The sequence below is a fragment of the Oreochromis niloticus genome, linkage group LG9, assembly GCF_001858045.2.
Source record: "Oreochromis niloticus isolate F11D_XX linkage group LG9, O_niloticus_UMD_NMBU, whole genome shotgun sequence".
Taxonomy (NCBI): Eukaryota; Metazoa; Chordata; class Actinopteri; order Cichliformes; family Cichlidae; genus Oreochromis; species Oreochromis niloticus.
Genome location: NC_031974.2, coordinates 13,484,211 through 13,510,995, shown reverse-complemented (window position 1 = coordinate 13,510,995; position 26,785 = coordinate 13,484,211). Strand labels below are relative to the sequence as shown.

The 26,785-nt window shown below is 40.4% G+C and overlaps 1 protein-coding gene across 2 annotated transcripts in view; it reads right to left on the bottom strand.

Moving 5' to 3' along the window:
• LOC100708403 (cadherin-7) overlaps window positions 1–14,385 on the bottom strand; it is a 162,950-nt gene extending 148,565 nt beyond the window's left edge. Inside the window, exons 1-2 of one of the 2 annotated variants that reach the window (XM_019363039.2) lie at window positions 13,967–14,385; window positions 8,256–8,833 (exon numbers count right to left, since the gene is read on the bottom strand). In XM_019363039.2, coding sequence (XP_019218584.1) covers window positions 8,256–8,492 — 237 coding nt within the window. In that variant the 5' untranslated portion in view covers window positions 8,493–8,833; window positions 13,967–14,385. The remainder of the gene's footprint in view (window positions 1–8,255; window positions 8,834–13,966) is intronic. The other variant, XM_003439147.5, reaches the window with a different exon arrangement.
• Between the last annotated feature and the right edge of the window lie 12,400 nt (window positions 14,386–26,785).

Here is a 26,785-nt window from a genome sequence, read left to right as displayed (position 1 = left end):
AACCCTTGTAGCACTCCTTAGGTGGTACTTTGAAACATGATGTTACATGCAGCAACTCTCACTCATGCAGATAAGGTTCCACTGGACATGTAATTGGCTTTCATCCTTAGAAATCTTGCAGTGTTAACTTAATTATTTTTCCTCCCTTAACCCAAAACAAGAAACCTGTTTTTCTGACTCAGATATGTTGTTTCCGAAATTAGACTTCTTCTGGAAGTGGGGAACAATCAGATTAGCATAGAGCTTTTATGGTTTTCTTTTTTCAATCAAATTGAATGGAGTTTTGATAGACTTAAAACCTGGGCCCCCCTAAGCAACACTGGCTAATACATAATGAATTAATCTCAAAATACACTTGACACAATGAGCAATTCTCTGAAGGTATCTGGAGTACAGAAGATATAATAAAGATGGGAAAACTCAATATCGATATACAATCTCACTTTAAGGAAACATTTATTCTGCCTAGTACCCTTCAGACTAACTCCATATACAAAGGAGAAAAAAAATGCTTTTATTTTACACAGTATCAAAAGCTACAGATCAGTCAATAAAAAATAAATGAATAAAGAAAACATGATGCACAGTTTCATTACATTATGAGGAGAATAGTCAAGTAGGCTGACTAACACGTCCACCTACTGACTGCCTCACTTTCCAACTGAATAAAGACAGTATATCTATATATTTCAGGGCGGGTGAATTACCTTCCCATGCATACTTAAGACTCCTCAAGCTCTTTTATATGGAACAAGAGACCATAAGTTAACCAACTTTCTTTGTATGAAGTTTATGCTTGCGTTAGTCACTGAAGTAGAGAAGAATTCTTGATAACCCTATTCTACCAATTGCAAAAGTCTCCAGGCCACTTGTTATCCACTTTGTAGAGGAAAAATAGAGAGATCTAAAAATTTAACTTTTGTATGTATTCATAATACATCTATACTCTCAGCGCAGGCTTAGGACCTCTCTTGAATTATTCAAGATCAAACCTGTTGGGGATGTCGAAAATTCAATACATCAGCACTTCAGGAAACTTCAGCTAGACCGTATTCAGACAAAAAAAATGCACATAAAAAGATACAGAAAGAAAATACACAATAACTTCCCTCTGCCTACAATATCCCCTAATATTTAACTGGGTTAAAAGATCACCAGCAGTGACAAAGTGGGTTTTTCTTACACAAGGTATCCTAATGTGGAAATCACGTACGTCTTTTTTTACCCACCATCAAACTGAAAAATACTGCTGAAGGAAGCGACAAGAGGAGAATGAGTAAATCAAGGCTTTAAATACAACACCTAAAAGGCAAACACCTAATACAAACAGCTTGTGTAAATGTTCAAGTAAACTCTGAATAAAGCCAACAACATTTTAACATCTTGATTTTCTTTCTCTCTCCCTTTTTGTATTTTTTATATAAATATGAATAAAAGATACCATGTTTTAAATCCTGTGGTTCATTTGATGCACTGTATGTGAACAGCACCAGTTTCAAAAAGCTGAAGTCAAATGGACAGATTGCAACAGCTTTCACAGTCTCAGCAGGAACAAAAACATTTGCATCTTGTTAAACTCTAATCCCGACTTCAGAAAATGTTATCAAACCAGTCTCCATGCCCAGCAATTTCTGGATTTCTCCCTCTGAAAAATAAGCACGTTCAAAACATAAATTAACAGCCAAAATGCACAAAGAGGAAAAAACTCACTATTGATCATTCAGGGCTTCACATCAGATGTTATTTTAAATATCCTCAGATCCAAATTTTTTGCATTTTGGGGATTTGTGCTCCACAACAAATCGTAACATTTGTCCTGCAGGTTAGAACTAAAAGATATTCTAATAGTCTATGTGAACTGTAGGGGTGGCCACACCATAAAACTCTGACCACACCAAACAACAAGCTGTGAAGCCCATCATAGGCTGCAGAAATATTCATAGAACCATTTCACTGTGGTTTTCCCTCAGAGACAGCGCATCCACCTGTTTAAACTCAATTATCCTGTAAGCTTTATAAACAGCTCGATAAAAAACAACTTTAACAACCTCCAAAAGAATCCTCATGGTGTACTTTGCAATGTACATGGTGCAAATTGCCGTCATGCCTCCATAAGCAATTATCAAAATCAGAATAACTTATTCTAACTTAACTTAAACTTAATTTATGCAACTTAAATTATGCAAATAGGATATGTTAATATCTTAATAAGAGTAGGTACCTAAAAAATGGCAGTTTGGCATCTACCTTATAGTAAAAAAATAAATAAATAAATAAAAAGAGCAATGCATCACTTTTAATGCTACTGCAGTGTACTGTAAGTAATGGTATGGGGCTGGCCACCTTTTTAAAAATGCTCTGGCTCTTCCATTATGTTATGCATTAAAACCGCCTTTGTGCAGAGATTGTCTATATTTGCATGAAGTCAAATATCAAAGATCAAATTTAAATGAAGCCTAATCTGTTGTGTGATTACAGTTAATCTATTCTATTACTTTAAACAATTTAATTCATTTAGTATAGTTCGTTGGACACCACAGAATTAACAATTCTCTAAATTGCACCTGATTGGAGGTGTAACCAGCTAAAGTAAGTCAAATAAACCTGTCCACAAGTGTGTGTGTAAACTTAATGACATCTTACTTAATTTCCCTCATTTTAAAGCTTGATCTGACTTGTTTTCAGGTCAGAATCGACAAAAGTTAAATAAATAAATGAGCTAGACTACCTCTCATAGTGTAGTGCAGAACCTACTTGTACTACTACTTGTACTACTTCAACTCTTTGAAACAAGATCCTAATCCTTCCCACCCCTCCTCCCAACATGCACTCACACACTGACAAATATGGATGCAAAGACATGCAAAGCGCCGTAACTTCAGCTTTACAGAAATGCATTTTTTACAGCACAGTCTGCACTGATTATTGTATTATTCCAAAACTGACACGTCATTGTCTGTCTCTGATTTGGAACCTGTGTGGTTATTCGTGGCAAATGAATAGTATGCTATTTTGGTGAATGTACTTTTTCACCAGAATAGGCCTTGGCCAGGCATGGTAACTTCCTAGAGCCTCCCTTGGTTGCCAAGCAACTGCTAACAGCCAAGAAATACCCTGGCACATAACCCTCTGTCTAATTGTCGTTTATACAGTTCAGTTTTTACACAAATTAAACTAGATATAAGCTGTTAATTAGTGAGCCTTGGGGGTGTTGGTAAATGGAATTTGTTACCTGGCTACCAAGCTAGCTGTTGCACTGTGTTCCCAGTGTTTATGCTAAGCAAAGCAAATATTCTGGCGACCGCAGCTTCACATTTAAGTGAAACCAAAAAGTTCTCTCCAGAAAGCAAATAAGGGCATAAAACTGAACCCCTGTCCATTTACTATATGTAATCATAAGTTTGCAGACATCCAACCTGTTGCCATTCACAGCCAACCTGTGTTTGGTTTAAGGGTCAATTGCCTTGTTTGGCAAATTCTGTAACTGTGTCAAACTCTGTAATCTTGCTGCTAAAATTCATGACTATTTAGGAGATCTTTGGTCAGAGCCCAGCCGCTAGAGTCCACTTAGCTTACTTTAAATTATTAGCTGTGTTCTTTGATGAGTTGGATGTGTGTTTTTTGTCTGTTTTGCCCTTAACCTCATATAAACTGCTTTGCTCTTACTTTGACCGACCTCCTTCTAGACTTTAAGTCAAACTTCACCAAACTTGCTTTATAAATTGCCCTGCTGATATTGACTTCAGCCCTATATGTATGAGAGAGTCCAGGAGTAAACAATGTTCCCATCCTGTCTTCCCCCTTCCCTGCTGATAACTACCCTATTGTCTGGTTTGCACTGCTGTTTTTATCCTCTTTGATTCTCTGGCTTGAATAACGGCATTCCCACTATCTCAGATGGCCCCAGGATGCCTCTTGAGCTCCCAACTATGTGAGCTCTTGTCCCTCGGCACCGTGTGTATGATGTCCCCCTGTCAGCTTGAATCACCCTCCTCTCCGACTCAACAGGCTGCTCTCACCACTCCCCAGCTGTGCGGTGTTTGTGGCACCGGCAAGTGTGAGTAGACGCTAGTGAGGCTGACCTTTGCAAGTTGCCTGTGCTCTATGATTCTAACCCATTTGACAGTGAACACTGCAAAGAATGCTAATGAAGTGGCTTGAGTAGTAACACATTATGTTCACTCTGGTGTAATTATCTGTGGGACTGTCCCTGCTGCCCATGATGCATATTGTTTGATTATTAAGCTGAATTACTGTCATTCCGAACACCGAGTTCTCGATGTCGGGTCACAAATAACTCATAATGCACGCACATGAAAAAATGTCCAGTGGAAGTTGCAGTAAATAAAAAGCACAACAAATACTTGTTGCACAAAAAATGGAAAATTCTGTTTCTTTTGTTGAATTTCCGGCACCTTTGTACATTTGATAGCTCAGCGCCAGAGATGTTTCCATCAAGAGATGGCTTCTAGTCTTTTGCTCCTCGTAAGAGTTCTTTTATTTGTGTTGAAAGAAATGCTTTTGAGTGTAGCCGAAGAGCCCCGGCTACTGCCGCCCAAATGCCGCTTGAATTATAAGGTGAAATCGGTCCATCCATTACTCGGATGGTTAGTTAGATGGCTAATTTTGAAGACATCTCTATAAATAAGTGCGGTTCAGCATAAGGGCTGCTTCTGTGCGCTTGTACCTCCTGTGATGTGAAGCAGCACTCTGCCTCAAAGGCTGCAAATTTCTCTCGCTGCTCGAACACAAACAGATCCATGAAAAATAGCATGTGGGAGTGGATTTACAAAAGTTATTGAACATGGAAAAAGTGTTCCGAATTGCGAGGCGAGTGATGTTGATGCATTAACAAAAACAAAGATCTAAAAAAATTTCACACCTCCTAACAACGCTTATTCAGCAAATGCCACACAGTGCTGTTTCAACACAGGCAAATATTTAGCCACATGAACACCCCGCAGGAAATGCGCATCACATCATGTTTACCAGTAAGTGTTTGTTAAGTGGATGACTTGTTCCAGCGTTTTCACTTGTTTAAATAAGTGTGTTGACAATTTGCGGTGGAGGCTGTGTAGTTTGAGGTTCTTTAATGTATATTTCCACTGGCTTGATTTGACTGCCGCTGATTCCAGGCCAGTACACTTACCCGAGGCTGAGTGCCAAGGCATAATGAGACATTTGGTTGTGAAATTCAGAATCTGACAGAATGCATTAAAGCCAAGCAGACTGCAGATACAGGGAGCAGCCAGGCCAAAGTGATAACTTCCTATTTCCTACTGACTATATCATTTTTGCCTTTGCTTCCAGCCAAACAAATGACCAAATTGTGCTGTGACTGGACCATTGTGTGGACATGGATTCCTATTGTTCGTCATATTAGATATCCGGATACTTCTGACAAAAGCAATTACTGGTCGTGCCACTCTGGTGTTGTTGCTTATAACCTGCTGGGAATTTTAGAGCTGCGTGTGTTAGTGCTGTAACTTTCTTCTTTTTTTATTTATGAAGAATTCATTTCCAGTAAGGTCATTTTCTTGACATGGCAGGACCTTTCATGTCACTCACGCTGAGTCACAAGGTCAGGGTGTCCCACCCATGCTTCTTTACAGCAGCAGTGTGCCCTTGCGACATCAAACAAACACACACTACGTGACAACTATGATCTCAGGGAACAAATAATGTGACAGCTTCTCAAGCTCCCAGGCAGCCTGCTCTGCCCGCAGGGAGTCAATGAATCAGATTTTTGATATTTCTCAAAGGGTTTGGGCTCGGGCATGAGGTCAGATGCAAAGATGTAACCAGTCTGATTTTTTACATGCCTGCTGCTATGTTGTCTTTACACTGGATTGGTAGAAGAACTACTACAAAACTACAAAATGAGGGAAAAAAAGCCATAAAAGATAAATCAGTGTTTGAATGGAAAAATAAAAGGACCTCTTAGTCAGGAGCTTACTTGCAAATGAGTTTGTGTATATTCCATGTGAATAAGCGGATCTCAACACATCTATGAATAAGTAATCAGTCTGTTCATGTCCTTTGGGATTTACTAACAAGAAAAGCAATCAGACACAAGAATGTGTAAAAGAAAACAGGCACTAGAAATTCCTGACTGCGCCGCTGACCTCTCTTTTTTAACTTTCAAATGGGCAACGCAGGACAAGGACACGGCACAGATGTTCACAAGCAAAAACACTCTCCTCAGTAGTCAGATGTAACAGATATCTGGGGACACACAGATCAGACAAAACTGCATTTAAGATGACCGTGGACAAGAAATGACCTTTAGCTGAACTCCAGCAGTGTCACAAATAAGCTCATTCTGATTTAGATGCTTTCCTCTAGCATCCTTCTGGCAAAAAAAAAAAATACAGAGGAGAACAATAGGACAGTCAAATGTATCCTAATTCCAGCTGGAGACGCTAATCCAGTTCAGAGACAGCAAGGAAATGGGCTTGTGAGAGCAGAACTAGCAAATACATGCAGATGAGAATGATTATCCTGCAGACGAGCGGAAAGATGAAAACTAATTTAATAATAAGACCAGAAAATTCTCCAAGATAACAGGGATCTGGAGACCAATCCAAGACCCATCTGGCTTGCACTGCACACGCTAGAGCCATTTTCCAACAGGAGCTGTCCATTTATCCTGTAGCGCTGAAAGCTGGGGAGCAATGCTTCTGCACACTGCAAACTAACGGTTCTGCAGAAGGCTACTTCAGCATTAGTATTTGATTAAAAATACCTGTGGATACTTATTAATGTATTAGACTACAGATGTCAGGGACTTATACTGTGTACTCTATAGGTACATGTACTTCTTTACACCTCAATGAAACATTCTTAATAAAATACATTATGAGGGGCTTTCCCTTAAAGTTGATTTGAATGTTACTTTTTATTTGACTGCATCTTTTTGAATGATTAATTTTCAGCTATAGTGATTCCATTCAACAAAAATAAGTCAATTTTATGCTACTTTCACTGTATTTTACATCTCTATTTCAATTTAATTCTTGTACTTATTATCTACTGCACTTACGGGGGATATTGTACTTCTTTCTGCACTGAATTTCTTTCAGAGCAATGCATGTCAAAAACTCAAAATTGCCTCTGTGTATAAAATGTGCTTTATAGATAATCTTCCTATTCCCTGCCAAGTTAGAAAAGGCCTTGCATAGATACTTTGGTAAGTCTTTTTAAACATCCCTTTTCGAAGGGATTAGCCTGTTCAATATTCACAGTAATGTTGCAATGTATTAAACTAATTTAAATTATTACAGTTGAAACATCAAGCTTTTATTAATGGATATGTCAGTAATTGAAGTATAATTACTTGCATCTAAGCAAAAACTATAGGTGTGAGATAACACATATAAACATGTCCTTAGGGTGTCTTTAAAAGCCTTTACTGGCTAGTTCCACACCGTTTAAAGATGAATGAACTACAAACTACATTTTAAAGTTCTCTAAATAACTTCCTGCATTGTAATTACACATAGCCTAATTATGTACGCTGCGTTGTTTTGTCTCACACTTAAAATGTGAACGCTGGAAAATTTCTTATAAAGGCGTATTTTAATGCTATATTATTCAGTTAAGCTGAATGTTTTTACCACTATTGGTCTTTACCTAAGGAAATGCTATCCATAATAAACCAGCAGTGTTGCCACATCTCATAAAAGCATGATTAGTCACTTTGTCAGTGTACCCTCGCGTTAACTATGCCATTTGTGCCTTGCTTTAAATGTCATTGGGAGGTTTTTGTACTTATTTACCTGCCAAAACAGGCATTACTTTGATCTATCTGCTTGGACCGACCTCAGCAAAACACCTACTGTAAAAAGACACATTTGAGTAATATATATACCTTTTTCTGTGGACTGATTACAATGCAAATTACCTTGTCGATCTCCAAACTAAAACCGCGTGTTTCCACAAGCACATACTTCAACCTTGTCGCAATAAAATGCAGAATGTCCTCCCACACTGTCTGCATTTGGTGTTTTCATTTGTTCAGCATTTTATATAGGACAATAGGAATATGTACAACTCTGTGAAACCCTGCTGTGTCCCAGATTTTGCAGGTCATTGTGGTAAGGAGTTATTGATATGTGTATTATTGTGCAGGTGCAGCAAAGGCGCAAAAAATTGATAAATAAAAAAAACACAAGTAGGTGCTGATTTGAACAGCAGCTCAGTCACATTTCTTGCACATATGACAACACACTAAACTGTGCTAATGGATCGCTTACCTTGCCAACGTAGAGAGGTTCATTTCCTGTGTACTCTTCTAATACGAAGAACTGGTTCCATACCCAGCTGCGTCTGTTTCTGTGCAGGACATCCCAGGAGTCTGGATCAGAGTGTGGAGACTTCTCCAGATCCCCAGAGCTGGGATTGAGACCCCAGCAGCTCCTCTCCTGCAAGGGAAACAGGAGCGCCAGAAGAGCCAGGGCTCTGCATATGCCTGAGCAACACCACCAGATCATTTGGGCCCTTTCCAAAAAGCACTGAGGCCAGAAGAGGAGCAAAAATTTAAAAAAAAAAAAGACAGAAAAGCTGAAATGTCAAAACCCTCAGGGTTTTATCCACACAGTCCTGACCCTGTGTTTCACCAGAAAGCAAGAGCAGTCAGACCCTCAAAAGAGCACAAGGGTTGAAAAAGAGTCAAGCTCTGCATTTTGCTGTATTGCTCTTCTTTTTTTCCTGATTGGAGACTAAAAGTGAGGTAATTCCCTCCACTTTGGAGCCAGATCGTTGACATTAAAGCCAGCTAACAGGGTCACTGGCGGCTGGAGAGGCTTCAACGCAGGGCCTTTATAATTGGCACCTATCAGAACACAGAGAGAGGGGATAAAAAGAAAGAGACAAAGACAGAGAGGAGAGGAGAGAGGAAGGACTGTCAGCAAAATTGCTTTGTGACCGCAGCCACTTTGGGCAGCAAGTAACGTGGCTGCTGATGCAATGATAATGACATTTTTCACCAATCATGAAGAAATTGGTCAAAAATGAGCAGACAGTAAATATGTTAAATGCAATCAATGTAACGCCCTTCATGTACACACTGTAACCTACACACACAACAAAGAACAATTGGTTGAGGTCAAAATGTTAATAAGGCTTTGATGGAGGGAAAATGACCTGGCTTTTCAAGAGATTTCACACCGAAAGAAACAACAGCCGCTGCGTGGAATAACAATCAAACGCCATTCAGCTGGCTCTCAATTATCTGGGTTTTTCCCTCACCAAGGTCATTATTTTGTCACTTTTTCTTTGTGTAAAATCGCGGCGTAATGGCGGAGGGGCTCGCCATTCAACACTAACAAGCCACATGATCTGTGTGGCTAGCTCTCATCGCCTGGATTAAAAATAAATCTGAGCTGTCAGCAGCATGATGGCCCGGGCTCTCCTGACCTCTACTCCAAGCACTCTGTTGCCCGGTCCGAGCACATGCAAGGGGATCTATCTCGCTGCCATCCTCGCTCTGTGACAGATCCCCCCAAGATGCCAGAACATGAAGACTTGTCAGAGCAGAGAAAAGCATCGGCTCCTGACAGATAATGTTCTTCATGTCACAACACATCCTGGCAGTTGAGCAATTATATAAACTTCATAATATTGCTGCTTTTGTCTGTCTAATTTGACACCTAACTAGAACTTCAACAAATTCCCTCAATAAATATTTGTGAAGGAGGCTCACGGGAGCGGCTCTTTCGGGCACATTTATATGAACTTGGGGCGATACGAATGCCATTTAAACATCAGCAGGTGCTCTAAAGCAGACGTGCAGAAGACTGAGTGTTTGACCATACATGTATTTATTTCCTCACTGACCTCTCTTTCTCTCTCCTCTACAAGCGCATTGGCAGGGCCCTGGATGAGGAAGGTAATTGCTTTGGCATACAGTGACCTCTGTCTTCCCACACAGATTCTCCAGTTCTCATTTTACTTCCTCTCTGCCCCCCCCCAAGCAAAATAAAAACAGCACACCACACATCCTGTGGAAGTCATTTGCTGTGCAGCAAAGTCATTAGCCAGCGCTAATAATTAATACTGAAATGACAACAGCATGATTGTCACCTCTGCAGACACCTATGTGTATGCTGTATGTGAGGAGCATCCTCAACACGTTCTTTTATTTTTCTAAAAGCATCTGAAACTTTTTCTTTTTTTTAATGCATATTATATAAATATTTCTGGTCAAAGTGCAAGAAGCACATAAACCACTACAGGGCACAGCTTTATCCAGAACACTATGATAACATTCTGATCTGCCATTGCTTTTAATGTGGAAAAAAAAAACCACACACACAAAAAAAAAACCCCACGTATACTAAATCTGCAATGTGTGCATACGCATTAATACACAGATTCAAAGTCACTGCCTCTACATGACAATTTAATGGTAGAGGTGGAAAGTGGAGCAGATCTGGCTGCAGGGCAGCACGAGTTGTGAAGGCAGGTTGCAGCCGTGGTATTGTAGGAGAGAATATCGGCACAGGGTCAGTGTGAGCCAAGCGGCCAAGTTAATGCTTCTCATTTCGCGAAATCCCGAGCACGAAGAGACGGGAGGCTAAAGATAACACTGATGCAGCTGTGGGTGCAACTGTGGGTTCAGTAAAGCAGATATTGGCTTTTTAGTTAATGAGTTTCTGTTGATTTACTGTCTGTTTGATTTTAAGTTATTAGCCAACTCATGCAGTAGGAGAAATCAATTTTTTCCCAATGCAGTTAAGCTGTTCATCATTTTAAAGAATTAAAGCGTATTATATCAATTGAAAGTGATTGAAATAAATTCGCTACTGGCAAACAGAGACGAACATAACAAGAGCGTTTTGTGAGACTGGTGTTTCTTTCTTTTTTTTCTGCTGATGTCAAGTTGGCTTTAAGTTTTGTAACTAAAAGCAGTGTGTGTGGAGGGGGGGACTCAATGATAGTATAACAAAACAGAAGAAACTGGCAAATGCTTTGTCTCCCAGTAAGTAAGCTGGTGGAACCAAAAACTGGAGGAATACTATAAAGCAAAGGGACTGTCTCAGAGACTGGCACAGTTGGGAAACCACACAGGCATTTTACCTTCAGTATAGCAGACTGCCCATTATTATCCATTTAAAAGCAGTTTTTTCTTCTTTTTGAAAAACCAGGGTGGGTCATCCTGCTTGAAAGCCCTCACAATGTCTGGTGCCATATCCCTTAAATGCTTCAGTTAGTTTTCAACGATGCAGAAAAAAAAACCTCTTTCTTTTGCTTTAAAAATATTCAGATATAATCACAAAGTTGACTCACTCAGTCTAGCAATATCAGGCTTTCAAAATGGTCAAAGCACACACAGGATTGCCTGTGAAGAAGCCGACTCTTGGTTGGCCGGTGTCAAAGCGATGACTTTAAATGAAGTGAAAATGTGAGATAAAGCCATGAATGTAAAGCCTCCCGGTCATCCCTCGCTTCTGTTTCTCTTACACACAGTCCTCTAATCCCATTTGCCAGTCTCACAACAGGATTACCAGTGCTACAGCGCTCAGTAACCAGTCGCACGCTTCCTCTGATCCATATTCTCCTCCATCACTGGGAACGTGCAGTGTCTTCTCCCAGGGGGCAGATCACGCTACACAAACTTCTGTGAACCTAAGTCAATTATGGTTTGGGACACTTCACAAAGACAGATTCCCGTGTCATACAAGCATACGGCCGCAATTAAAACTACTGGATAGGTAAATTTAATAAGATCGATCCATTTGACTTCTAGGAATCCTTGGGTCCTGTGATTCATGTGTATGTCTGGCCTGTACACCACCCCATCAACTAAACAATTTTGCAGACTCCCACCTCCATCCCACCCCCCATGATGGCAATGGTACCACCCAACAACAGCAGGCTCTCAACAGCAGCTGAAGATGACGGTTTTAAACTCATATTTCAGTTTCCACAGATCCCAATTTCAAGAAACTACAAGAAAGGAAAAAAAAAAAATTATAAATTAGGAACCATTTGGACCACACACCACAACCCACAAAGCATCTGCTGCCAACATCATGGTGCCAGACATAAGAGGACGCCCCCAGAGGTTTTGTGCACATGGTGGGATGGGTCAGAGCAGTTTCTTTTTTTTTCTTTTTTTTGAGAGGGGGGGAGGTTTTGGCAGCATGAGTTGAACCTGCATAATATTGAGAAGGTGATTTTAATGCTGTGGCTGATAGGTGTAGAGTATATTCACTGAAGAACTTATAGATCTAGCCTTTTTGTGTGTTTTGTGACATTTAAAGGTCTGTTTGTAATAAAAAAAAGGAGCTGTATGTGAGCAGTTTTCATATAAATAATAGTAGCATGACACTTCATTGATTTTTCTAAGCCCTTCTCTCCTTGTTTGTCTTTTTATAAAGAAATCAGAGCACAGGGTCAGCTGCAGAGCAACAGTGGCCATATACCTGGCGGGTCTTCAAGGATATTTACAGTGCACACAGATCAGACTCTTGCTGACGCAGGAGCTTGGACCCGAGCTCTCCGGTTGAAAGGTGGTCGTCCCTCACGCTGATTTCTAACATCTCATCTCGCATTCATTTAAATTCACCTGGCATCCTGCACTGGAAGAAGCTGACTGACATTGTATGCTTCATACGCTGCACGGAAAAAGATGTCAAGATGTAGATGGATGTGCTCAGGGCTAGGAATAAGACAATCGCCTTTTTCACGTATATTAAAGCACTTCTGAAAATAATGCCAGACTTGCAGAATGAATCACTGTTTGTCTACCACACAGCAAGTGGAACAATGTTAAATCAAAACTCTGTTATTCATTTTCCTGTAAGAAAGCAAAGCCACCTGTTTTTTATTAAGGTTTGTGTAGGTATTTCTAGGACAGTGTTCTAAAAGAAGTGAAAATGCTGACCTTCAGTTCCACACATGCACAAAACAATCATATCTTTAATTGCTTGCACCGAATTAATAAACATAATAAATCAAGCAGCTGATGAACTGTATATTCATTCCTCTCACTATGGCGACTATGTGGCATGCAGGACAAAAATAAAAGTAACATGAGTGAACCAATTTGCACAGATAGTTTAAGGCATTTTGTTGAAAACTAAACAGACACTTGGAAAAAAAAAGTACCATCTCAGTGAGTCATTTTATTGTATATTGATCCATTATGTCATTTTTGTCCTTAAACAAGTGGGACACTGTGCCAATTTCTGCTATGGTTCCGCTTATTCCCACTGCAGTTATTAGTTTCATGAATTTCCTCGAAGCATGTGGGGGTATCTCAGCCTCAAATAGGGCAAATCTTTTCATTTTAGAAAAGTCTTAATTCCTAATATGATTGAAAATAAGTTCATTTTTAAAGCTTCAGGCATTTTTTTCCTTTATGTAGGTTGATGGAGGGGGGGGAAATGAGATTTTGCAGCTCATTTCTATACTGAGTGACCCTTTGCAGTGTAAATCAGCAGGTATCCCTCTCTATAGAGACCTTTTGTTCTGGTCAGGTTTGCACAGTCAGGCGACCTGGTTTCTTTGACCCTGCTGTTAAGTATCAATAATTGCGCATTGGCTGCCGACACCTGCAAGATGCAGAAAAAGTTCGCAGGACGCACCTGTTCCCTAATCGACCTAGCGGCGTTTTGATAATTTGAAGAAGAAGAAGAAGAAAAAAAAAAAAGATGGAGTGAACATCTTGACAACTTCGGGGTTTGGAGAAATCAAGCAGGAGAGGACGGAGAGTGGTGGCAAATGAGCACATGATGGGAAACGGGCAGCACGAAAGCGCCGACAGTAAACATCTCTGTGAGCGACCGCCGCAGGAAATCCGTGTCCACGGAATACTAATCACAGAATAAGCGACGGGACAAAAAAATGCAAAGCAAAGCCCTAGTAGCGCATACATTAACAAAAAAAAAAATGTGGGAATGAAAGAAATAAAAAAACTCGAAACATGATTGCAGCTGTGAAATCTATTAAAATTACTCACCCAAAGAAGATGGAATAACTTCACCGCGACACGGATGGTGTGCCGTGGTAGAAGTTGGGCTTTTTTCTTTCCACGCAGCACACGCAGAAAAAACGGCTTATGTCAAAATAAAGAGTTTGAAAGTTTTCATGATGAAATTAGTCCTGGTGGCGGTGCACGGCTGCTGGAGATCGGCTACCGGATCGCGCGTAAATGCTCACCCTTGGCAGGGATGTGGCAAGTCTGATTCTTTCTCTCTCGCTCTCCAACTCTCTCTCTCCCCGTCTCTTACTCTCTCTCTCTCTCTCTCTCTCTCTCCTGCGCAGTGCTGACTCTGTGCAGGGAACCCCAGCTGCAGGGTTTTGGGTACGTATCTATATTTCTCCTAACATAAGGCAACGAGGGAGTCGGAACACCGGGCGAGACAGGAAACGCTCTCATCTGAGCCAAATGCTCGCTGACTGGAGTGGAGGGAGCCTATCGAAAGAGTTTGACCAAAATAAGTTGGCAAGAAGGGAGCCAGAGACACACGCAGCGTTTTTGGCAAACCGGACGAAGAACCGAAATTCAAACCTGCCAAGTTTTTGGCAGCAGATGGCATGCGTACTGTGAAATGATTGCCTTGCTAGTGAAAGGAAAATCAATACAAAATTATCGACACCTTCAACCAGCGAGAGGAATTTAGCATCTCCCCTCACCTTGAGAATTAATTAAATCCTGCGAGTCACCACATGTTTAAAAGAACTCTCTCATTTTTATTTTTAATTTTGGGAAATTTTGCACTTAGGCACATGTGCGTATTTCTCTTTTTCCCCCAGAATAATTCACACTTTTAAAACACAATGTTTATTCAGTACGCTATTTTTTTTTCTGAAGTTCCACATTTGTGCTCCCGGAGTTTTGTTTTTCGCCCAATTAGCAGCAAACTGAGCTCCTGTGGTGACAGAAGAATGCAGCATAAGGCTGGCCTCTCTTAAACTACGGCACCTCTACAGTCACAGAACTGAGACCAACCAGTATTAGTTACGATCCTAATTAGTGACAGTAAACACACTATATGTGCCAGCCCTTCCAGATAATAACGCATGCATTTGCAAAACAAATTCTCCTCGAGCCTAGGCAGTGTTTGGACTTTGGTATTTGTTTTGAAGCAGGTGGTTTACACTTACGCTTTTCTTTTTTCAAAAGATTTTGCACCAGTTTTCACATTGCATTTCGAATTATAAACAGAGATTGGACATTAGTAACAAATGGATTACACTTTTATCCATGCTATTTGCATTTTGGAGACGGCACATTACCATAGTGCACCCTCTTTTGTCTCATCTGCTCAGTCATTTAGGAAGGGAGCACTGACCCAAACTAATAGAAAGAGCAGCCTCTGTCTGTCATACCTGGAAGAGCAGTTAGCAAAGTCTAAATCTGAGACAGAACAAGTAAAAAAAATAAATAAATAAGTTACTGTAAAGTGTGCTGGGAAACGATGAAGACTAATGTTGTTGGAGACAAATGGTAAGGTAGTAAAGGAAGGGAATTTAAGGATGGATAACACCAAGAAGAGGAAATAGCTGGACTGATCAAGAAGTCAACTTAAAGGATGTAGAGGGACAGAGTGCAGCGGGAGAGAGGGGGGGGTGTGATAATAGAGGAAGAGGTGAAAGGGAGGAGAAAAGGGAGGTTTATCGCAGGAGGAGGGGGGCGGGGGGGGGAGTAGTTCAGCGGTGAGAGTTATTTAATTGGAGAGTGACATTGGGAGCTTGGCTCGTCAGCTCTTCCCCATCAATCACGCGCGGTCAGGAGATGCCTGAGGTGATGTGGCCCACGTCCTACTCCCTCTAGATCTCACGGCCCACCCCGGCATTTAACCGGCATGCCTCTATTACATATCCTACACCCTCAGTGCTCCATCCCCCCATCAGGATGCTCTGACCTCTGCTCACCTGGCCTACAGTAATCTGCTCCCCTGTGACACGCTCCTTGATGTGTCTTTTTGTTCACCGACTAACAAGAAAAACAGTGAAGGGATACTGTAGCAGCTTGTGGAGCACTAAAATATGACCTCCAAGGACAGAGTTTGATTTTTGTGTAATATGTGTCACAATGCAACAATAAAACCGTTGATAGCTGAAGTGAGTGACAGTATTTCAATGCAGCTAAACCCGTAAAGAGGTGGGATTTAAGAGGCAGCATTTCTACAGTCAGTTCTTAAATCTGTGTTCCGAAAGCAAAAAAAGGGGGGAAATGTAGAGAGGTGTTCCTGGTTTTTAGCGGCCAGTGGACTCAAATCAAGGATCATCCTGCAGTGAGGCCACAGTGCTAATGACTACACAACCATGCCACCTTTGTTTGGGAATGCATGAGACTTTTAAAGATGACAGCAGGATGCCAGAGGATGGAGGGCAAAGGTCTGTGTATTTTCTCCAGGGAAATCTTGGATCCCTGTATTCATGTGAATGCTACTTACTGTACAGTCTTTGTTGCAGGCCAGATACACAGCTTCATGGAAACAGTAAATCCTGGTGGAAGTTGCCTCTTTCAACAGGGTGCTCTGCCAAGCTGCAAAAAATCCTAAAGCATAGAAACGAACTTGTCAGACAGTGTTCACCAAGCTTAAATTACCCAGCTCTCAATCTCAAACCTCTTTGGTATGTGCTGAAAACTTAAAACCACCTAATGACATACAGGACTTAAGGATCTGCTACTAATGTCTTGGTGCTTGATATCACAGAACACCCTCAAAGGTATCCATTAGTCTTGTATTCACCATTGCTGACTAAAAGCCAACAAAAAGTCGGTTTCTCTATGTCTCAGCTCACACTCTTAGATCCTCCACTGTTAACCCTTTTAGATACACAGTACTCCTCACAAGTGTAACTCGTTATGAAGTATTGGATTACTGTAATGCAGTGATGTAAAACATTACAGTACTAAAATCAGTACAATTACAATTAAGTTGATACTGGCATTACAAAATTTCTTCAGTTATCTGCATGCCTTTCTTGCCTTCTCACTTACTCAGGTGATTTCATTTCTATACTGGGAGGAGGAGGAAAATGGTGGAGTGGTACAGCCCCACTCAAAAACCTCGCTTTTGAGGAGTGGAGATGTGGATATTTTCTTTTTATTGCACAAAAGGACAAGAGCGCAATGCTAAAGTGGAAACTGCGTCCAAGACAGAAACGACTGCAAATACAACATTGGGTCGTTGTAACCACAGACATCATCTTAACACAGATCTAGCCAAGAAACCAGAGTGATGATAAACCTGAGAGTATGCCGACCCCTGCCCAGCAGCCAAAGCCTGAACTTCAGCGGGTAACAAAAACAGTGGTGAGCAGTCAGGCTTGAAGCCTCTGTTTCTACCTGTTCATGTTTGTACAGTAGAATCATTGTGGCGAGCGCTTTAAAGTCTCTTTGCTGGTTTCTTTGCTTTCTGTTGTCAGCTTTGTTTTACATAAATACTACAAGAATGTATACGTGTATGTGTATGTGTCCTCATTAAGATAGAGATCTGTGTTAGTGTGTGGGACTGTAGCCTAAGATTTATAATGTTAACTGGTAATTATGTGACAATCTGTTTCACAACATTTTACATAGTAACAGCAAAGTAATGTAACAAATTACTCTCTCCAGCGAGTAATTAGGTAATGTACTGCACTGCTTTAAAAAAAAGTAAAGAGTATTGTATAATAGATTACTTTCCTTAAGTAACGATCCCAACAGAGAAAAAGTAGGACTGCAGCGTTCACAGTTTGTGCCTCAAAACTCGGGAACTCTACAGATAATGTCAGGAAACTCTTAAAAACACACATTTGATATCTGGCACTTAGTGCTTCCACTTAATAAAAATAATAATAACAGGACCACTGTACAGTCCTACCCACTGACTTCAGCCACATTTAGTGGATGCAGACCATTCTGCATATCTCCTTTATCAATATCACCAATACTTTCTGCTTTTGTTACTCCCAAGTTTGTTTCTTTTCTCACATTTCCATGTTTGGATCTCATGTATGGTTTATTTTTATTAATCTATTTGTATGTCTCTGTGCGTGTCTCTGTGTGTGTATTTGTGATAACTTGCTTGTTTGCTTAAATGCCTGTTTTACTATGTAAGTGACCTCGTTTTTTAATGTGTTTTTATGCCTGTGAAGACCTTTTGAGCCCTCTGTATGTAATATTGGGTTATACAAATAAAGCTGAAATGAACTGAAGTGAGAATTAAGTGAACTCATTTCACATTTACATTTGCAGTTTCCATCAAAACATACAGCAATATTAATGCTAACTGAACAAGAATATATATGTGCACATACTATTTCCTTTTTTTTTAGTTGAGCTGCGCTTCAACATTTTCACATTCTCCTGGGATCCTGGGATAAAAGTCCCTTGTTGTTGGGGTAGAATCGCTGCTCTAACTGATAATGCATAATGCATGGATATAAAGTACATTAGCTGATGCTTATACCAGCAAAGAAATTGGATAATTGACTGTTAATTGCTGATTAGTCTCTGACCTGCTAAAAGATAGTTGACGTTATAATTCCAGTAACTGCCTTTTACAGTCATTGAAAAGAGATGATTGTACCATTGACTGGCCAATTTCACCTCTAAACAAAGTATTGATTTCCCCAGTGGACATTTAAAGAAAAAAAAGGTGTTGCTCTGTGCACGTCTAAAGCGATGTCATAACAGATGTCAGCTTTTGAAAACACTGGTGCCCAAACCTCGTGCTAAAAACAGCCAGAGCAGAAAGCACAGCAGACAGCAGAATAAGGAGGAACTTTACGTGAAGTGATCTGGAGGCTCTCGCCGCGTAGATGCTGCTAAGAAGATCCGCAGTGAAATGTGAAAATGTTTGAGTTTATGAAATCCACTACACTGTGCAGGCCTTTGCATTCTTAAGCTCTGGCAGAGCAATGATTCAAAGCAAGTGACCTTTTCACACCGTGATCTTGACAGTTGGGTCTTGATTTATCATCGAGCTCAATTCCATTTAGTGGTTGTTCTAATTCATCTCTGACTTCTGCCCGTCTCCATAATTGAATCAAGACATTTGCACGCAAGTTAAAATGCCCTCTTAATTGTTCTTTATTTCATTTTAATTCTTCTGTTGATTGATTTTTTTTTCCCTTTTAAGCTCAGACACATCAGGGCCAGTGTTTCGCACAGTGAGGGTCAGGCAGCATGGGTTTTGCATAGCAAACTATACGCAGACATGCATCGCGGTGCATTGCGAGTTCACAAGGCTGCAGAGAGTTGGGGATCAGAGGCAGCAGAGGGGCCTTGATGTTCAAGGGATGAGGCCGGGGAGTTGTTGTCCCCCTGACTCTGGCACCATGACCAAAATACAAAGCTGAGCTTATTTACATATGCTGCATCAAAACATCCTCGCTGCTACTCTATGAGAAGCGGGGATTTGGACTAATCATCCAGCAAGTATTGAACGATTACATTTTCATCAGATGCAATGTAAGAGGGCTGAAAGATCAAGTGAACTAATGGATGACCTAATCATGGAGGATTGGCTGTATCGATTCAGATGGCCATATCCTCATTGTCTGTCATGCCGCAGAGGCCGGCGGCGGATACGTTTTCTTATTGGCTGAAACTACCATATTCAAGAAAACCTCATTCAGATTACACTAATTTAGCCCGTGCCTCTCCTGTTTCCCTGAGGGTTAAAAAGATTACAGGGTAAGAATGTCAATCTTGCTGAGTTGCAGCTTAGAACTTGTGTTGCGGAGGGTTAGACTTCCAATAATTTACCGTAACAAGTTTTTATCAATCCTACTCCCTTTTTCGATATTTTTTTCTCATATTTCCTCTCCGGGAGATTCCGCAGCGCACAGTTCCTCTTCTTGCATCCACCATACATAAATTGTCTTAATCCTCATTGATATACAGTGTGTTGAAAATGTTGTCATGCTTGCAGATGCAATTTTGCACGCAGGCAAAATTATGACTTGGTGGTTGGTGACACTGGCTGCCAACACTGCAGAGACAGTCATTCTTCAAGGACAATCTTCTGCATCTGTGTGAATAATCAATGTTACTGAGAGTTTATCATGGACTTGTAGCATCTTTCACGTAGCATTGGGCAATATCGCTTCTGCAAAGCACATCTAGGATTAAAGGGACTACTTGCTTAAGATGATAGAGAATCCCTAAAAGAGAGGAGAAAAATCAAGGTAAATACTCGAGATTGAGAAGGGGTGTAGATAACAGACAAGTACAGAGGTCATTCTCAGCAATTTCCCTCCAGACGCGTCACAGCAGGTTCTGAAAGAGAAACGTCTCGCTGCAGACAGACATGTTCATTCACCGCGGTTTGTGTCGACTGAGACAGCATCCTGATCCGAATCCTAATCACGCACCCACTGGCTTGCATTCAGTGGTCTGTGTGTCACAGAGCAGAAGAGCCATGGCAGCTTAGGGTGTGCTCTCAATTCACACTCCAGCCTGCAACTACAAAATCTCTGCAAATGAGAAAAAAAAAAGGGTTGACAGGGATCTACCTTTGCTATTAATCCCTATCTGAATCGAAAGGCGTTCAGTAGTTAGCTGATTTGCAAAGATCAAATGACTACACAAAGTTTTCTTTAATGACCCACAGAGAATTTTTTCTTGCCAACTTGCTGCTTTTACTCTTTGGAGCTCAGCTTTTTTAAATCTTCTCACTTACTGTTTAAGCTGTACAACCACTAATTTCTGCTCTGAATTTTATTCCAGAGGTGTTGCAGGCAGATAGACGCTTTTTTCCTCTTTTCTTTGCTTTTTAAAAAAAAAATCCAACTCAACTATTTTTCCAAAAGTGAGTGAATACATATTCTACGAGTCCCAAAACATTACTCCCAGTTGCTCTGTGACTGCTTGGTTAGCAGAAATAACTTAATTATTTATGACATTTTGTTTTGAAAGGAAAAATTCTGATTATGCAGATTTAAGCATAACTGTGATATCACAAGTAGAAAAACTGGTTGATAGCTTTAGTAAGTCTGTGCAGGACAAATCTAAATAACATGTCTGGCTTATTTCCCCCTCAGCATTGCTATGGATATTTTGGTTATATGCACTGTTGGTCAAGTTACTTGAAAAAAGTAATTAATTACTGATTACTTCTCCAAGAAAGTAATCCTATTATTTTACTGATTACTTATTTTCAAAAGTAATTAATTGCTTTATTACTTAGTTACTTGTAACTGAAAACATGATGGACAACCGGAATATGTATTAAAGCGATAGACGTTTCAGCCCAATTCCGTTTTTCTCTGCATAATCCATCATATAAAATTGAATCAAATGAAAAAGTCTCTTTTTTAAAATTGTTTTATTAGTTTTAATCTTTTAACTTTATGCACATTGCATCAAGCAAAAATGTAATTATATGCAACTGTCTTTGACTTGAAGAAAATTGTTTAACATTTAAACCTATTTTCTGCATATTCCAGCATATAAAATAAAATAATGTTTTGTGTTTACACTCTTTCAAATAGAAAGAGGAGTGGGGCCGTGCCGCAGCGGTCATGTCAGTGGGGGGGATCCGGGGAGCTTCTCTGTGAATTTCACATTCCCGTGGCAGCGTGCTAGGTGTTTGCTCAGATTTGAAGTTTAATTTTTCACTCTAGGAAGAAGTTTTCTTCCCACGCAGTGTACAGCGCACACTAATGTATATGTCACTTTTTACGGAATCAAACTCAAAGTAATGTCAGTGTTTCCAAGCTTTAAACGCTGCATGGTCGCACTCTGTCCCACACTCCATATTATCCATTGTTGATCTACACACATCTGTGGCTGCCACGGCTGTCACACGCTCGTACGTCATTGTCATGAGACACTCTCACAAACAAAATCACGGTTTAGTAATGCAGCGTGCTTACGGGAAAGTAACAGTAATCTAATAACAGTTTTTGCAATAGTAATCCTTTACTTGACTTGTTACTTGAAAAAAGTAATCGGATTACTTTGCACTCTCTACCTGATAGTATAAATTAGCTACAGAGACCAAAAATATTTTTTGTACCAGCACGCTTGGTTGTGCCGCATAGTTGTCTATTTAATATGGTGCAATATTGTTATTGAGTCACTTTTAGAGGCAGCCACCATTTTTCACTAATGAAGGGCCGCCAGAGTTAGCAAAGATTCAGAAAGCAAAGCTTAATGAATGCTTAAAGGGACATCAACAAAACCTTCATCAGATTGAAATTTGGTTTATCGTCTATTCCCAGCATCCCCTCAGTGTTTTATTTGCTCCCTGAAAGTGCTGTTGTGACCAATTAACAACCGGATCTCCTCCACAAACATCCACCTTTAAATCTAAATCTTATACTGGGGATGAGTTCAACATTTGAAAGGTTTAAATTCTCACATTCAAGGCAGTTGGTGAGCGAAAAATTGTCTTGGTGCAAACAAACAAACAAAAATTGTACAAACTGGAACACATTTTGTACAAATGTGTACGAATTGCGTTCCAGTGTTTCTTCTATGCTTGGCTCTCTCCCTGGAGGTCCACTTGCATGCACCTATATGCGACTTCACCACAGACCTCTCTTTTGGAAAGAGCAAACATCAACTTTCATGTCAAACTGACCCAACCTACACGCTGAGAATTAAACAGCAGATTTCAGTGGAGAGGGCACGCTGTCCAAGGCTGAAAGTGATGCTTCTGGCTCACTTAAGGATTTCACATGAATACTGAGAATTTGTCCCCCCCAGTGTCAGACTGTCAAAACCGAATATTTGCCCTAAGGTAAGAGTCACAAAAGTTTTCAATCACACCTGAAATGTACACATGTATAGGTGTGAGTTTGGGTATCAAAAACAAAGCATGAGACAATATTTAGATGAACTGCAGACGGAGTTCCAGAAGTGTTTTGATACTTTTTAAAATTTATTCCTTTTTTGTAAGTGATTCAAATCCAGAGTCACCCCATCTGCCAGCATCTGAAGGAATCTGGAACTTAAACGTTTGTAGCTACAAGTGGTGCATACTTGATGCTAACTAATAAATCTTGTGTGAAATATTACTGTAAAGGTGCCTCTCCATCCTCATGCGGAATTGCTCTTTTACCTCGACGCACATAATCATTTAAGGAAACTGCGTGAGGTTACATCATTTTATCAGTTTCTACTTCATTTGTTGTGCCTCCAGCACCAGCCTTTTCGTTTTGCATTTCTGAAAAGTGACAAATATCGCAAGCTTTTGACAGCCAGCCTTGCCTGCACGTCACCCGGATGTTTTTCTTTCATTTTGAAAAAAAAAGGAGAACAAATATTGTCACCTTGTGTTGCATACAATGAGAAAAAGAGAAAGAAAGAGCAACTAACAAGCACAAATAAAATAAAAATGAGGACTGGATGAGGCAGAGGCATAGATGAGGAACAGGAAGGGACAGTAAAAAAAAAAGGCAGAGACATTGGCTTTGTCATGACAGTCTCCTCTCCCATGGCGGGGAAGATGTGTGTTCACATGCTCCAGTAGTCAGGTTGAAAAACCCAGGCCTGCTGCATTCACTCGAGCAGTGCAGGAGCACTCATGGTTGCCTGGTTGGCAAAGAGCTTGTTATCCCCCTACTCCTTCATCTGCTTGCGCCTCTTCTTTCCACATCCCTTCTTCTCACACCCCAAGCATCTGCATTCTGTTTGCTTCAACAAGCCCCCTCCGCTTTTCTTGGCCACCGTGTAACAAGGAAACAAGCAGCGCCTTTTTTATTTTTCTAGCAAAGACACAGGTGAAGACAAGCAGCACAGCCAGCAGCCCAGGTGGTGTTTGCGTCAGGCAAAAGCTTCCTGATCCTGAAAATCAAATGCTGTCCCATCAAACCAAATCCGCTGCTCCCGCCGTGCCTGAAACGTCCTGCTGGTGACAAATGTGAGTTCCCAGTCTCAAAAAAAGGAAATGAAGAGTGATAATCTAATGGAATCGGTCAACCAACAAGTGTCAAATGGGAATACACACAGGCGCGGGTGAGCGGCTGGGTTGACTGAATACGCTGGATAATGAAGCCGAGAGAAGTATAACAAGTCTTCTTCCTCTTATTGAGCATATTTCAAAGATTTCTCGTTAACTCCAAGAGTTTCTTTTCTGCCCATTAAATTTTCTTTCCATCTTTATGTGAATGGGACTGTATGAGTCAAGAGCACTTGCTGAGTCAGTGGGTGGAGGCCAAACAGAACCAAAACAATAACAATCATTTTTACAAGTTTTTCTTGAAGCTCATAAAATGAATACAAAATATTTTAAAATGGCACACAATAGTGGAGGGAGTCGGTACTCTATTCAGACTAGAAAGACAAGGACAAATACCCGCAGTCATCTGTGGAATACCTCCTTCTTTAAAATGATGTTTTAAATTATGTTGCCTCGATTTGCAATGGAGCCTTGAAACTGGTGTGAAGAGCCTTCCGAAGGTTGTTAACTTTATTTTTTGAGCGACTGGCTTGTGGGGGTCCACCTTCGCGACTCAATCCATGAAACTTGATACTGGATTGCCATGCAGTATATTAGGTTACATTACATTGCTTCTTGCTTACTTACTTCCAACATAAAGCCATTTGTCACACTTCTGGTCCCAAACACTTCCACTTCCTGGACTCCTTGAGTTGGTGTTTAAGTTTGAACAACAACCTGAAAATAAACAGCAAAGCAGAAAACCAGTGCAAATGTACAAGCAGAAATGGAAGCTAAAATGCAACAAACTGCTTCTCACCACTGCATTTGTTAAGATGTCCAAGCTCTAACTAATGGGTTTGGGTTAGCATGCACACTGGCTTTTTGCAAGCATCTGCACAGACAGCATGCTAACGCAAAGCTAGCAATAAACCCTGATGACGCTAAAGCAAAGTTGTGCTAGTAGAATATTATATACATCTGGTTATTTCTGTCCTGAATACAGTTTGCACTTTATCATCACATCCTTGTCTCTTTGTTGCAATAAAAATAAAAGTGATGTCCACATCTCCACTCCTCAATAACCACTTTCCTCCTCCCTGCATATAAGCTAATATCAGCTGATTGTAATGCAGGCATGCAGGAAACAAAAGGCCTGTTTAATGTTTTGTTTTTCTTTGTATTTGCCTGTCGTGGATAACTGAAGGACCTTTGTAAAGCAAGTAGCAACATAATTGTACTGTAACTGTAATTTAATTACGGATTACGTGGAGTAATGTGTTACATTATAGAATTCGTGAAACATATAATGTGATTAGTGTCTTGGTAGAGGGGATTTATTTATTTCAGAATGCAAGATCCTTTGAAACTCTGTGTTGTAACCTATGCCGGAAACTTACGTGCACCTTCCTGGAAGTGGCCTACACGTCACATCAGCACAGTCTGCAACTATTGTTGTGCTGTTGATTCCTCCTGTGCATTTCTGACTATTTTTTTCACTTTCAACAATCATAGCCTCATTTTAAGGACTTACATATGCCAGCAAATTCCTAGAGGCAGATTGTCTTAACTACTGGATGTGAAGGAATGAACAAAGAAAAAAAATACTGATCATGACAAAGAATGAGGACCTAGGAGGGAAAAGGTCCCAGCATTTGATTTGCAGCAGCTGGCACTCCATATAAAACACTGGGACATGACCACAAAGTTATTACCACATAAAACACCATGCGCAAGCACGAACACTGGTGAGTGGCATTGGTCACTTCTTTAGGTTATGTTGTAGGCTTTACTGAGACTCACTGCAGAAAGCTAAATCAGTCATCACACTCAGCACTGACGAGATTAAGATACCGCCTCATTTATTGAAGTGATAATTGATTAACGGTGCTAAAACAAAACGGATTTCCCAAGTTTATCACCCTGAATGTTGAACACATTTCTCCAATTTTGCCCCCCGGAAAAATGCGCGATAGTTTCCTTTGCTTTTCAACCCCATGAAGAGGATAGACAACTAAGATTTTCAGTGGCCAAGCTAGTTTACCCCTGGGACTGCTTTTTACAGTGTTACATATGAATTATTAAATGTTATGGCAGAGCTACATGAGTCTATCATCACGCCATTATCGACCATTGTTTGGAAAAAATTGTGATTTTTTTTGCCAGGTGTACAGTGTACATCTTTTGTCATGTTTTTTTTTTTTATCACACTAACCTGATTTGCATAATTATCAAGCTGATTAACTTGGGGTTGCCAAGTAAAATGAAACGTGCTTTTCTCTACTGTGTCTCAAGAAAGGATCAGACATTTTTTTAATCTTTTTGTTGTTGTTGTTATTCTTTGTCATTATTCTGAATGTAATATTCAAGAGGGTAAGGTAAAAAGCATCACTGTTTCACTTTAGATACATTTCCTCAATCATGAATAGATACAAATATCAAGATATTCTTGCAAGCAGATATCTAAATGTATGAAATTTCCTGCTCAGAGAGACAAAAAGGGAAATAAAAAGTAAAAGAGGGAGGATGACAAATGGTGATTAAATCCATTGTGTGAAAAATGTGTGCAATCAGTATATGAAATAAAGATCAAGTAAGAATGAGCTCAGCTGATTATCAGTGTGATCGAAAAACAAAGCCTTACACTGCACATCACAAATTAACTGCGCTCTGTTCCTCCACCATTTCCCTCTCTCAGTGAATTTTTTTTCCCTGTCTGTTTCTAACTTTTAACACTTTGATTTCTCATGTGAGGACAAACCCACATCTGAAATTGGAAAAGTTCTCCAGTGGTGCGGCAGCAGAGCTCGGTGCAGAGTGGCAGCAGCTGATTGAGCTGATGGTCTGAGTTTCTGAAGGCCTGTAAGCCTTTTCAAGAAAGGCCCCCATGGGTTTTCCCCTGGTTCAGGAATGTGCTGGGGCCATGCTGGCTTCAGCTGACAGGGCCCCCC